The following is a 14,815-nucleotide window of genomic DNA, read 5'->3' on the forward strand; positions in this document are numbered from 1 at the left end:
GTAACTATCAACCGGTCTACATTAATGGCTGGTTTCGCCCTTCATAACGTAACAGGACTGACAATTCTCAGCTGCAGGTTGTGTCTCCCTAGGAAGGTGCAGGTGGCAAGGGATTCCTGTCCCACTTCTTGGATTAATCTCAACTAGTTGCCCCTCTGACCGCCAATGCCAGGAACATGCGCCTTTCGCCACAGAGACTGAGGGATAGAGCAACACTTCTAGTTGCGCCTAAGCCTGTGTCCTGGCAAATGGCGGCTTTTGATTTAGTACAGCATGTCACTATAGTCCTTCTTCCTCATCTCTGAGGCAGATGGCTTCATGGGAAAGTCATCCTTTACCCTGTCTGTGACAGACAAACACACACACACACACACACTGCCCCCAAATCAACAGCAGGGATGGGGAACCCGGGGACACTTTGCTGAATTCCCATCAGGCTCAGGCAGCATAGCCAATGGCCAGAGATTATGCCAGTTGCAGTCCAACGACAGCAGGTTCCTCATCCATCACATACGGGAGCAATGTGTGCCCTTAACTTTGAGCTGCCTGTTCTGGGAGCCAACGGGAAAATCTATCTTTTTTATTCTTAGCCCATGTTCTCTTTGCGATGAAAGGAAACAGAATGTGGAGGGCATTATCTATAGTGGGTGATATTTTAGCTGGAGGGATCTGCTGGCTGGCACAGGGTGGCTGGAATGGAGCCAGTTTTTCATTTGTAGGAAGAAAGAATCTAGCTGTCATTCCAAACACCGTATCTCTAGGTCTGCGTGACTTTTAGTTACAGAAGGGAACTGAGTAACATGCTGTCCCTTCAGACATTCCAGCATTCAGAGAGAAATTCTCAGCTGCAGTCTTTTAGACTATAAAGTGCCTGAACATACTTCTGGAGGAGGATCGTAATGCCAATGGAAAATAAATACACATTACAGCTGTCTGTACAGCAATTGTATGACTAAGATACTGCTGAAAACTGTACAGGTAGCACAACTTGTTGATAAAACAGAGAAGTCCATGGATAAGACCTTCAATGAAATGGAAAAATAACCCAGTTTTGGTTGGAGCCATTTCAGATCACCAAAAGCCTTCCTTGGTGTCTAAATCTAGTATGCTAGCTTTGTTAACTCCATTTTTTCTCCTTCGCTTTTCAGCCCCTTACAGCGTGTGGGGCTCAGAGATCACAACTGGGGTTTTTTCACAGTCTAGCAATTGACATGGCTCCCACCACATGTTAGTTACAGAGCTCTGCAGCACTTGGAAACTTAATTTTCTCCAAGGATGTGCAGTTTCACCTAGTCTCTTTTAATAGTGAGACTACTACTGTGCCACCTTGGGAAATGCAAGAATCCGTTCACAAAGCTAAACGACTCAGTAAGCTTCGGTTTGTCCAGTTAACTTGCCCTACTGCAGGAAAGCAGCAGATGACTTGAGATATGAAAATTACAAGCCAACAAAGTAAGATAAAAAGATGAGAGAGATAATTACATCATCAAATCTCTCCCTTGCTGTACCTTATTTTCCTTCTCTCTCTCTCTCTCTCTCTCTTTTTAAAAGGACTGGATCAATTGCTTTATGATAAATGAACTAGGCAAATGCAAGTCAGAAGCCAAAACATCTCCAACAACCTGTACAGAAACAACAAAAATTTACAATTGAAAATGTCACTAACACCCCATTCAGGCAGATGTGTTAATTTTTGTTTGTTTTGTTTTTGCAAAGGACAGGTTATCAAAGAGCGAGTGATCATGTTGTTCCTCCAGCCTGCCTCAGTTGCCCTAAGTAACCTTCTGCTTGATGCTCGGTGTTTCGGGTCTATAGTCTTTCCTCTCGGAGATATTACGCTTCACCTTGGCACTAAGAGGGGACTCCTGATTTAATGAGGGGCTTGAGTGGCATTTCTTCAGTCCCGGGCCGTCATTCTCATTGGTGCTCAGCAACTCCTTGCCGGCTCCCTCTGTGAGAAGAGACACGTAGGTTTCGTACCGAGTTTTCTGAAAAAGAAAAAAGGTGAGAAAAAGAAAGACTCAATCTACAGCGTAACTTCAGTAATATATGAAGGAAGTCAAGCAAGGCGATTTCTTCCCAGGTGAGAGGACCTACTCACCTGCACAGCAAAACTATAGCAAATTGCCTTATGGGTAGCAAGAAAACTGAGATGCCACAGAAATTTCCCCTGAAGTGAAACGGGGGGGGGGGGGGAGAATAGTGGTTCCTCCTCAGGCAAAACCTTTGAGGAAATTTGAGGAAAATCTAAAGAGTCTCACCAAGATTATCAACGTTTTGGGAGAGCGGAGGTGGAGATGTCCCACACATCCCTAAGTTACCATTGGATTTTGCCTAAAGCAGTGATTCCCATACTGCGGACGGGCCTCACTTGGGGTGTGTGGAACATCTGGAAGAGGTGGATCGGTAACAAGTTCTAGGGAACAGATTTACAGCTGTGATTACTCCAACACTTCCTCCATCATTCCAACCTAATTTGGGTAGATCAACAGCTACGTGTGGTTTAAGGGAGGAAGGTCTTCTGTGGTAGGAATTCAACATCATACTCTTCTGCTTCCTCTGTCAGCACAAGTATTTCAGCTTGCCTGACTAAATGATCCCCCTCTCTCCTCCCCTCACATGTTGTTTTGTGGATTTTCCTGACACAAACCAATTTTGGGGGGCATGGGGGTGTATGGGGGGAGGAGAGCAGGAGTCCAAGTGGAATAAATGTCTGCCCCCTCTATGATGGAATGTCTATCTGGTGGTGGGTGGGGAAAACATACAGAAGTTAGAATATGTCTTCTTGGGCAATATACCAGAATAATTTTTAAGAAAACAAACAGGGAGCTAGCTCGTAAGATGTGTAAAACGTCTGGGTGTGCATGTAACTATTGTTCTTTAAGGTACACACCATCAAAACAACAACAACAACCCTGAATTGTTTTATCTGTAATCCTTGGATGCTGTCTACTTATATAGCAAGGCTTCAACAAGGTTTCGTTGCAAAGTTTTGAAATCCAGTTACTAGTCTTTACAATCAGTCCATAATATTAATATGGAAAATATACCGGATCAGTCACAAGCACTGTAATTTTAGGTACAGCAAGACAAACCCCCATCTCTTTGATGAAGTAGATAATGCCCTTCTCCATGAATCAGAGAAGCCTCCCCTTCATTTTGGAACTGCGTATTTACACTGAACATTGACACAATTAGATCACCAAGAGCCAATGAGAACCTGTACATTTATACGTGTCCAATTGTTGAACATTTCTGTCCTACAGAATAATTGGACTAATACTTCCAAGGGCTTTAGGGCATTAGATTATGGTAATTACTATCAACCTGGAAAGTTTCCCCGATGCTGAACTAGCCAACAAGTCTCAAAAAGTGGGGAAATGAAATGGGCAAATTTGGCCAGTCAACACGGCCAATGGTCCAGGGTGATAGAAGATCTAGTCCAACAACTTCTGGAGACCCAAGGCTGGAGAAGGATGTAATTCAGCATACTTTGTTTTTAAGGTGCTACAGGACCTGGATACTTTTTACTGCTATAAGCTTGGAAGTCTGAAAACACAGGAGCCATTTATTGTTTTCTGCCCATTTCTGAGCAGTAAATATCTTTATCTGTATGTCAAAAGAGAGGCTTTCACACAGATGGGTGGGTGGGTGCTTGACTGCAAAAGATTTCAACGAACCCTTAAGCACATAGCTGGTTCTTGCCTTTCTGTTCAGATTTTTAGGCATTCGGTATCATGATGTCAAAATGGCATTCCTAGAGAAGCCAAGGCAAGAACTTTGGCTCTTCTCTGTGCATTGCATACCAATGAGCTATGGCCTCGCTCTGAATTAATTTTTAAGGTACAGACCCTTGCTGCCCCTCAGCTGGGAGGACTGTGGCATTCCAAGCACATTCTGTTCCAGGTACAAATCTACTAAGCACACCAGGCCCAAAATACTGAGCTGCAGGAGACCCTATGTATTTCTGAAAGGAGCAAACTGCTGAATTTATTCACTGTCTAGAACAGCACGCAGCCCTCTGTTGTAGGGCAGTTCTATCTGCAGCCGCATACAATGGCTCTGTGATTAACTCAAATAACTAGTGATTAGCTGGGATTCAGAAAAAGGCTTTTAAGAGTTGCAAAATGCACACTCTGGCCTTCCAGAATAATTTTATTTAACAATGCCGTCTTCTGACCCGTCTCCAATGAATCAGTGCAAATGTTGATGAAGTTCCACCAGTTGCCCACACGGTTTTCAAAGGGGAGAAAAACCGATTGTCAAGTTATTTGCATGCCACAATGAGGGGGGAAATGCACACACTCTTAATTCAAAAAACAAAATTCAGGTAATCATTATTATTCAAATGCAAGAGGACTTCAACGCCTTTATGAAAGGGGAGGCGAGAGAGAGAGAAAAAAGATGGCTATGAATGGCCTTTCCAAAGAGCTTTTGAAGAGATAGATTCATGCAGAAAAAGATCGCAAGAAAAATCCACTTTAAAATTAAATGAAGAAAGACAGCCATACACTTGGTATCTATACTTCCACCAGCAGTGAGGAGACAAATAAATTAAATAGCTAAAGCATGTCACTCACAAATAAGGGAACTTGTGAGATGAATGCTGATAGTGCTCTGGGCTGATTCATTTTTCATCAGATAATGTATACGCCAGAGAGCTGTAATAAGAGGAAACGGGGCTACAGATGCTGGGTCATCATACAGTAATTCTAAAGTCTTGGTGTTTTTCTGCCTGCGCTGCTGTCAGTCAAAAAGTTGTGGCATCTTTCTCGCCTCCCCCAACCCCCCACCCCAATCTACAGGGCTCTTGGGAAACTTATAAAGGTCTTTCAATTAGAAAAGCACCGAAGGCAGAGAAGCTTTCCTGAAAGACAGTTCACTCATCTGTTTATCTTCTCACACAACCAACAGCGGGAGTCGATGCTTGACAGTGCACCCTCAGTTGACACGAGGCGATCAACAAGACCCAGAACATGCCCCAGAACGCTTTGCAACAGATGCGGATTTTTTCTTGGCTCAAAGAATGCATTCACCCTCGGCTAACCCTAAAGAAGTTGTGTGGCAATGGTCGGTGTGACCACCCCACTCTCACTCACATGCACAACAAACACACAGGCAACAACCCCCAATCCTCAACTGATCCTTCTAGGTCAGCTGAGGACTCTGCACCGAAGGAGTTTCTCTTCTGAATATGTACCTGCTCTTACAGCCTTTAAGCCAGCAGGCAGAGGAAGGGGACTTAGCTTACAAAGCTACTTCTCCCTTCAAGTTTACTTTTCTATTTAACATTTATGGTTCTCACTTTTGCTGGATTCCACATACATCCAGATACTTTGAACTACTAACGTTTTTATCTGGCTACTGCCCACACGACATGACATTCTGCAATTTTGCTTTGAAACAGTTATTTAAATGCCAGCCCACTATTAATTATCCTATGAAACAGGATAATTTCCACTGTTTCTGCAGTGGCTATCTTTGTAACGGTGCTCTGCCATGGCTGACCCAGACATACCTCAAATTCCAGATAATGATCTTTCAGTTTGTAGTCCTCCACTTCCTTGCCTTTAAGTTTCTTATCTGGTGGGTAGGAACGATGCTCAGCTAGTTCAGTGGAGATTTGCTTCAGTTTACTTTCATGTGATTTCAGCTGATCATCCTGCAGGAGACAATAGTATATGTCACAGCGAGCCTCTAGTATATTTAGAAAATGTAAAGGAAAGGGACAAGAATATGAGCTACAGGTATCATAATATATTGCTAGGGGCTGTTTTGAACCAGGTAACACAAATACAGAGAAATGTTACCAACAAATAACTTTCTGGAGGGTCAGTCAAGAGACCTGGTCAGCTAACCGTAACTATTGGATGCTCATTTATTTATACTTCACTTCTATTTTAGATGAACTGCGGCTTATTTTGACATCCAAACTCAGACAACAGACAAAACTCAAAGCTGCTTATCTTTTTCTTGTGACAATGCTGGGAGAAGGGGGAATGCATGAGCCCAGTGGTTGCTGCAACTTGCCCATGTAGCACTAAACCAGGCATCCCCAAACTCAGCCCTCCAGATGTTTTGGGACTACAATTCCCATCATCCCTGACCACGGGTCCTGTTAGCTAGGGATGATGGGAGCTGTAGTCCCAAAACATCTGGAGGGCTGAGTTTGGGGATGCTTGCACTAAACTATAGGTTAGCATTGCATGCAAACACAACTATTATGCCTCTTGTTCAGGACCAATTAAGGTCAGAACAAATGAGGACTGCTCAAAATTATGGTCTATAAACCTATCTAAGCATGATTTCAAAACTATTTCTGGTTAATGCTAATTACAGCTTGCTCAATTCTGGCATAACTACTATTATGGTAAACCATGAAGAAGGGGAAGCAATTCACATACAATGCGGGGGGGGGGGAGGGAGGAGCCCACAATGCACTGGGGAACTGGGAGATTAAATGTCTGAACTGGGTCACTACAGTAAAAATGGTGACCCAGGCTGGACTACATGTTTACCACAGAACCCTCTATCCTGAGCTTCTTTAAAAGAAAAAGCAAACAAAAAGGAAGAGAGATAACAACTGGAGGTGCCTTAATCAGGCATCTTCAGGCATCCCCTGAAAACCCCCCACCACCCTCCAAGGTGCTATTTTCCCCTGTTGCAGAAAATGGCATCTTTAGGGGCAAATAAGCAGGTGGGGGTTTCATGGAGAAAAATTGTGCAGGGAAATAGGCAGACCCTGCTCTCCCCACATGCCATGGTCCTGATCTGGATTAGGGCCCTAAGCAGTTGCTTGTCCTTCCTTCTTTCCTTCCTTCCTTCCTTCCTTCCTTCCTTCCTTCCTTCCTTATCTACTCCATTCTGGATCTTGGGTACAGAAACAGAGCCTGCGAAAGCAACTCTATGTGTAGTCACATCTTGATATGAGCAGCAACTTCTAATACAGCAGCCAGGCAGAGTTGACAGTACACATTTCATCCTCTGCAGTATACGCAGGAGCCTACTGGCAAGTTCTCTATCTCACAGATAAAAACAGACGGTTCTCAGATTATGCCTGAATTTATCTCATTGGAAAGCATAACACTTTTTGCCCCTGCCTTTTCGCTTAAAACAGCTCCTGTCCTTTCGCTTCTCCTTCTCTTCTTTCTACCAACACGCAAGCCCCTACTTTCCTGAATGGGTGGCTGAAACAGGAAACTATGCAGCCAGACACCAGTTTCTGTACTGTGGCAAATCAAAAAATAATCAAAATCTGTAAGCTAAACTGGGATTTAATACAGGGTAAACAAGAGACCTGGCTACAAAAGTGGCTCTGTCTGTTTGTGTGCTTCTGGACAGTGGCTATTTTGGGGTAGGATTCCATCACAATGGAAACAAATCTGGTTCCCCAAAAGCTTGCACTTTTTGCTGTAAGGAAAGTGACAGAAGAAAGAACTGGAAAGTGTGGGGTAACACTTGCTTTGATGCTGTATCATCTAACCACCCTGCAAACAACTGAGAATGTATGCTCATTATATAGCCATTGCCATGATATAAGCATGAACGCTCAATAAACAGGTTGTCTGGAAGTGCCTCTGTCTAAATATCAGTCTCAGCACTCTTGTCACAATTTAACAGAATTAAGGAAGTTCTGCAGATGATATGGTAGGGCCAGATCAAAACATGATTGATTCTCAAAGGCTGGAAGAAGGTTGGGTCCAGCAGAGCAAGCAAAGACTTTTGCCTCCAGCCAAACTCTGTTTCCAAGTAAACCCCTAAACTTTCTCCTGTACAAGTTAAGCAGCTGCAACTCACTATGAGGGCAAAACTTGCCTTCTCTCCTGGCAATGGGTGCTCAAGACTAACAAAGGTACTGAATGCAGAAGGCTGCAAGCAGTGCTTCTCTCGCCCTCCCCTCTATATATTCCAACCAATTGTGCAACAACATTTTACTGGTTATTACTTGAAATAGTTCTACCCATCCTCAAAAGTGTCCAGTGTTTCAGGCATGCTGAAGAGCATCATTTCAACTTCATGGAAGACTGAGCACCCTCCTACTTGAGGCTCTGCTCCCCTTTGCTACAGCGTTTTGCTTCAGCTCACATGGGTCTGGACTAATTTGAAAAATGTCCTCAAACAGTGGGATTAACACTTACAAGCACCCTCCCTTCCCTAAGTTCAAGTACTTGCCCTATCAATGGTTTGCTCTTTGCAAATGGGGTGTGTGTGCTTTCTGTGGCCTTACTTTACACGGTGGCTCATTAGATGCACACTTGAAATACACTTAGGGTTGTATATTAATCACCTGAGACAATTTGGTTGTGGAAGCAGGTAACAGTGGGCGGCTAAACTTCTTCTGGGATCCAATAGCAGCTGGAAATGGTGGGGCAGAAAAAACGGCTGCCACAGAATTGATCTTGTTGATCCACAACTCCATTTCTTCTGGGCTCCTGCGGAAAAGAGCAAAAGGTCAGTCAGTCTGGGAGCTTGTCTGTTTCGCTTTCTCTCCAGCATCTGCTCTGCCCTAAAAGGAACTGCCGCTCTGAATCATATTTCCTACTTCGGCATCTCAATACTGGACAGTGGGCACTGACTGCACAGCTTGGAAGATTCTACCTGCTTCTTTCTCCAACCTTTGCTAGAGGTTGATCTAAGCCCAGAAGCCTCCCTTCTCCTAATAGGTGAAATGTTAACCTTGTCTAATACTTGGTGCTTTATCACTAAGCTTCAAATGCAGCTGAAATATTTAACCTAGAAAGAGCCAGAGCCATGGGAGAAGAGGAGCTGCAGCAGTCTAGCCTCTTCAGGGATCATTACAGCATGGCAGTGTTCCCAAACCACAAAAGCTATCCAGAAGGGTACCACAATCAATTCATCTAGGATAATTAAACAGAATGGCACTCCTTCTTTAATTCTCCCAGCAGAAGTCATCCACCAGAGCAGTAGGAAGCCCATAAACAGTCTCCGGAAAACTAGAAGGATAAAGATAATCTGCTCATCTGGGATTGCCTACAGCTGAGCACTGTTGCACATTCAATCACCTTCCCAAAGAATGGCACAATAGAGAGACGTATCTATAGGTTGCAGTGTTAAATGACTTCAATGATGGTTTTCAACTTCAGTCTACTCATTGCTTTGTTCATTGTGACAAGGCAGCTTTCTCTCTCAGTGAAGTATTTATTGCCTCCAGTTTATTTATTTATTGAATTTGCATACTGCTCTTCATCCGAAGATCACAGGGTGGTTCGCAACATAAAAATACGAAACGAGAACACAAAATACATAACAAAACACCCACCCACACCCCACAAACACATCTAAAATACCACAGAACGATAATCAGCCAAAGGCTTGGTTATAGTTTCTTATGCTGGCTTGAAACTTCCACGGGGGGAAATAACAAGAATGTTAGTGGTTGGCTGCACTCCACCAGATCCTTGCCAGCTTCCTCAAGAGTAAAAACAAAACAAATCCCCAAAGCTCACAAGCAATTGTGACCAGCAAGGGCCAAGGATACTTCCAGCCATTGTTCCTCAATACCACCTTGGGTATTGGGTTGTAAATGTTTCTTTACTATTCAAAACAGAACAGTATGGAGATGATGCTTTGGTTTTGGCCAAAACAAAACAAAACAAAACACCATCAGTTTTATACTGCTTTTCGATTGGACTCCCTATTCCAAGCTCTATTTGAACATTAACTTCCTTCGTTTGGTGATAATCATGTTTGGTTTGGAGGGTGTAGTCAAGCCTAGGACTATCTCTGTCACCTCAGCTATTATTGTTTTCTCTCTTTCTCTTTTATATGCATCTTTGCTCCCCCCCTCCCTTCCCCTTTTTTCATTTGTACCACATTCTTTCTTTAAAATTGAAATTCTTTCAATAAAAATATTAATATTAAGGCAGCCCTGTTCAGGGAAGTTTTTAATATGTAACGCTGTACTGTTTTTAACACTGATTGGGAGCCGCCCAGAGTGGCTGGGGAAACTCAGCCAGATGGGCGGGGTATAAATAATAAATTATTATTATTATTATTATTATTATATTTAAAAAAAAACCTGAGTCTATTAGGCAGAAGGTGGGTGGCATAGCAACTGAATTCATAGCAGTGCCCCAAACCAAGTACAGACCCTGAACAAAGAATGGATGAGGTGCCCAGTAAGGAAAATGGAACGTTTAGGGGTTTTGGTGACCCCAATCCCACCTCTGTCTTGCTGCTGCATTGATTATCCAATCAGTAGCATCAGGGTCAAAACAGGATCTGCTGCCACATCTGAACAGGGTTGGGGTGCTGCACACCAGGTTGATGCCTTCACGCAAGTTCAAATAAGGGATCACAGCTGTGATACTGGAATTTGAACTGATACTAAACTGCACCAGCTGTCAGGCTGATGAGTGACTGACGGAACCGCAGGGGTTTGATGAGCTGGAGGAAGCCTGGCTCTTTTCTCCCCTTTCCTGGCATACTCTGCTCTCGGCTATAAGCAACTATTCTGCCATGCAAATAATAAAAAAAATATTCCACAAGCAATAAGAACAAAAAGATGGAGAGCCTATCCTGTGATACATTCAGCTTGCTGGCTCAAAACTAGTTTGAGTTACTGAGCTACAGTATGGAGTCTATGCCTTTTCATTTTCATACTATCTTATATTCAAGAATAATTTATTTTTTAAAAAAATCCAGTGTGAGAAGACACACCATCCTTGACTGTGAGCATATTTTGCTTGAATCCCTAAAGGAACCAAAAAGGGCACCTACTGGGCTTGGAAAAGCAGGACCCTCCAGTCAGCTGTCTTGAGCTTCAGAACATTTGGCTTCTTCTCATAGTCTGTCGCCTTCGATGCTAAAGCATGGTGCACGCTGACTGCATTCTTAAGATCTTCCTCTGATAAAGCTTTCTCTGGTTTGTATTCATCCTGCAGAAGCCCAAATTAAGAGTACAAATTATTATATAGTGCCGATGTTTTTAAAGCCTGATTACATTTCAAAAGAAGGCAATAAACAAAAGTGTTATTTAAAAGAGTCATCTAACTTGGCAAAAAACAAACCAACAAACCCATATGCAGCTACAACCCTGTGTATGTTTACTCAGAGATGAATCCCACTGCACTGAGACTTAAGACTGGAATCCCATGCAAACAATTGGGGGTAAGCACTGTTGAACTCTTTGGGACTTTCTTTGGAGTAAATGTGCATAGGATTCACTTATTTATTTAAAAACAAAAATGCTGCTATTTAAATGTTTGGGGTGTTTTTTTTAAGCACTTCAGATTTAAAACAAGCATTTGCAACCTAATAAACTTTAACTGGAGATGCCAGGATTTGAACTTGGATCCTTCTGCAAGCAAAACATAAGCTCTACTACCACATTATAATCTCCTAATATTTTCCCAATTACAATTTTCCTAATGTACAAGGCACCGTTGCCTAGCATCTGCTAGAGTGATGTGCAATATTCAAGAAGGAGTTTCTCTATGAAAGAGAGAGAGAGAGAGAGAGAGATTGAGAGATCCTACCATAGCGCAAGTTTGGATTGTCTTGTGTTCTTAAGGGCTTAATCACTGTTGGATCTGGCCGTCTACTTTTGAAAACTCTTGATGAGTAAAAAAATAAGTCCCCACATTTACACAGCAGTAGGCTGCTCTGTAGCAAGATCCCCTGATCTGCCACTGTGGTTTCCATTTCCCACCCCCAGCAGTGAATGCTTTGCTTATATGACATGTCCAAAGTACATTTGTCAGAGGCTCAGGAGCAGAAGCGCAGGGGGGAGAGCAAATAGAGAGCGGAGGAGAGGAATCCGAGGGGAGCGTAGGGGAATATGACAGTGACCCGAGAGATTCCATGAGCTTCTCCAGCGAATCAGAAGATTCCCAGAAGGGGGCGCCTATGGTAAGGGCAAGGGGGGTCCCAGGGGGGACGCTCCAGAAACAAGGGGCCAGCGGGGACTCCCAAGGGAGCAGCGGAGGATCAGGACCAGTTCCCCCACCAGAGCGCAGTGGGGGGGAAGAGTCACATGAGTCAGGACCAGCCTCTCCTCCAGCGGGGAGAGAAGATGAGTCAGGGATAACCACGCCCCCATCGGGAAGTGGGGAAACGGAGGGAAGGTCAGGTCCAGCTAGCCTCCCCGAAAGAGGGAGCAGTGACACAAGTGTAACGGTCAGAAGGAAAGTGGGAGGCTGCGCACGCGCGCCAAGTTCAAATGTGCAGGAGCGCGGGACAGCAGAAAACCCGGATTGGGAGCCAGGTCCAAAAGCCCGAAGGAGGGAGGGGGAAGAGTCAGGGGACTCAGCGTCAGAGGAGTCTAGGAAGGGTGAGACTCCGACTAGCAGGCGGACCCAGAGAAGGAAGGAACAGAGGAAGAGGTGGAGTAAGGCTAGAATCTTAAACTGGTGTCAGGGGGGAGGAGATTCAGATGGAGCTTCGGCAGTCTAAGGTACAGACGTAGCGTTGCACGCTGCGCGTGCGGAAGTGAAACTGAACTTCAATAAAGACTTTATACTAGAGAAAGAAGCAGCGTTGGTCTTGTGTGAGCTGGGACCTTGGGCAGCGCTGACAACATTGTTGGGGGCTGCTTGTTTTTTTAACATTATTAAGGAAAGAATGTCATAAAAACAACTTCCAGTAGCGTCCACACTGGTTACATAATGTGTCTTCAGCAGACAGACATTACAGGTCAGCTCTTCATTAAATCAATTTCAGCTCAGTACTGACCCATAGCAAATTCACCATAGAACAGCCTGCAGCCAGCATATTAAGAAAGGTAAATCAAAGATTCTTCCGTGTTCAGGAGATGGGTTTTGACTAATATGCAATGTATCCTATATAGGAAGGCTAACTGGAAGTCAAAGTATGTTTTTTAGGATGGGAAACAATGGCTATAAAAATCAAGCGAGTGGATCTGTGCCTGTGTGCTTGTTAACAGTAGTATGGCAAGGAAAAAACACAGCTCAGGAAACAGAGGAGAAGCTGCTGTGCCTTTTAATAGTTGCGTAAAAGAGAGAATTTCAGCAGGGCCATCTTTTCCCAACCCTACAAGAGAATCTGCTCTTGCTCTAATCCACTATTCTATAAAACTGTCAATGGTACATGAGTTCTGTCCTCCTCTAAGTCTTATTAGTCTATATAATCTGTCACCTGCTGTTGACAATGGACATGACACCTCGGTTGGTTTTTTTTTTACTGACATTGCTTCTGCTATTAACAGACCTACAATTTTAGTAGTAAATGATTCCAATTCGCGTTTCACAATGAAGGTTGGAGGAGGAAAGTTTTTGACATCAGCAGAAAAGATCAAGAAAAGAGATGGGGGTATGTCTGGCAATGACTAAAATCTTTCTGCTTAGGCAGTGGCTCCTTTGGGTCTGGGACCTTGAGCAATCAATCTTAGGGACTTCACTGGTCCCTTGTTCCCATGGATCTGGTGTTTCCCTAAAGTTTTATAAGAGGTGTTTAGGTAAAGGTAAAGGGACCCCTGACCATTAGGTCCAGTCGTGACAGACTCTGGGGTTGCATGCTCATCTCGCTCTATAGGCCGAGGGAGCTGGCGTTTGTCCGCAGACAGCTTCTGGGTCATGTGGCCAGCATGACTAAGCCGCTTCTGGCGAACCAGAGCAGCACACGGAAATGCCGTTTACCTTCCCGCCAGAGCGGTACCTATTTATCTACTTGCACTTTGACATGCTTTCAAACTGCTAGGTTGGCAGGAGCAGGGACCGAACAACGGGAGCTCACCCCGTCACGGGGATTCAAACCTCCGACCTTCTGATTGGCAAGCCCTAGGCTCTGTGGTTTAACCCACAGCGCCACCCGCGTCCCTTTACTTAGACATAAATCCCACTGTCTATTACAGGGCCTATTCCAAATAAGTGTACATAGGATTAGAGCCTTGGACTGCAATCCCATGGACTCGTTTTGCATACCCACCTGCGCTCATTTGGGAGAAAGGCAAAATATAAAGGTAATAATAACAGAACTCTTCTGCACTCTTTGTCATGAACAGGCCCCAGCCATTAAGAACCAAGCCTGTTCCTATCTGCGCAACCATAGTCTGCGTCATCTGTTAACCACACAAGTGATGGAACTTTATGCATTCTTATGTATATTGATATATTTGCTCCACTCCTGAACCCATGGGGCACTTGTTGCTAAGTTGTTTAGGAACTGCAGGCAGTTTCAGCCTGCCCCAATCTATGCCACTTAATGCTTTCAGGAGAAAAATCTGGATGTTGCTAGTTCCAATAAGCAAGTTGCCAAAAAACAATAGACTCATTCCCTGCCTCACTAAGCTATTCCAGATGCTTAGCCATAGTCCTGAAAGCATTTCCTGAACTTGATTTTATGGTATTTGTACCAGTGCTTTGTAAGTCGTTGTCTGACAATCTTAGCTCTGACCAAAAATCTTGCAGTTCCCAGAATTGTTCAAGCTTGCCCCTTACGTATCTTCTACCTTCAGCTTCATTGTAAAGAACCCTGGATGCCGTGTCACACAATTTCTGTGTCTCGTTCCTCTTCACAGCTTACTTCTTCGATTTTCCATTATCCCCCACTGAGAAATTATATTTCAAAACAAGGCCTGTGGCATTAAACATGGCATTTGAAGGCTATGACTTTGCATGTTTGTTCTGCGGGTTGTGTAGATTCCTTTTCTCCACTTTTACCATGTTTCTTTTCTTTTCCGTTTCAGAAAAGGGAATCTCTGGCATTCAGTGACTAAGCTTGTGGCCGATACAATCTTCAGGCTACAGAAGCAGAGATGAATCAAGGCATTTCTTTTTAAAAAAATACTGAGCGGGAAAGCAGAGGCATCCAGAGGTGAACTGGCTGAGTCAAGGTC

The 14,815-nt window shown here is 43.9% G+C and overlaps 1 protein-coding gene across 11 annotated transcripts in view; it reads right to left on the reverse strand.

Annotated features, from left to right (window-relative positions):
* Positions 1–1,625: 1,625 nt before the first annotated feature.
* Positions 1,626–14,815, reverse strand: part of PSD3 (pleckstrin and Sec7 domain containing 3) — a 176,066-nt gene continuing 162,876 nt past the window's right edge. For all 11 annotated transcript variants that reach the window (XM_053371465.1, XM_053371463.1, XM_053371469.1 and 8 more), the window contains 4 exons: positions 10,741–10,898; positions 8,288–8,432; positions 5,519–5,662; positions 1,626–1,988 (listed from right to left, as the gene is read on the reverse strand). In XM_053371465.1, the coding sequence (XP_053227440.1) occupies positions 1,773–1,988; positions 5,519–5,662; positions 8,288–8,432; positions 10,741–10,898 (663 nt within the window). In that variant the 3' untranslated portion in view covers positions 1,626–1,772. The remainder of the gene's footprint in view (positions 1,989–5,518; positions 5,663–8,287; positions 8,433–10,740; positions 10,899–14,815) is intronic.

The sequence above is a fragment of the Podarcis raffonei genome, chromosome 17 (genome assembly GCF_027172205.1).
Source record: "Podarcis raffonei isolate rPodRaf1 chromosome 17, rPodRaf1.pri, whole genome shotgun sequence".
NCBI lineage: Eukaryota > Metazoa > Chordata > Lepidosauria > Squamata > Lacertidae > Podarcis > Podarcis raffonei.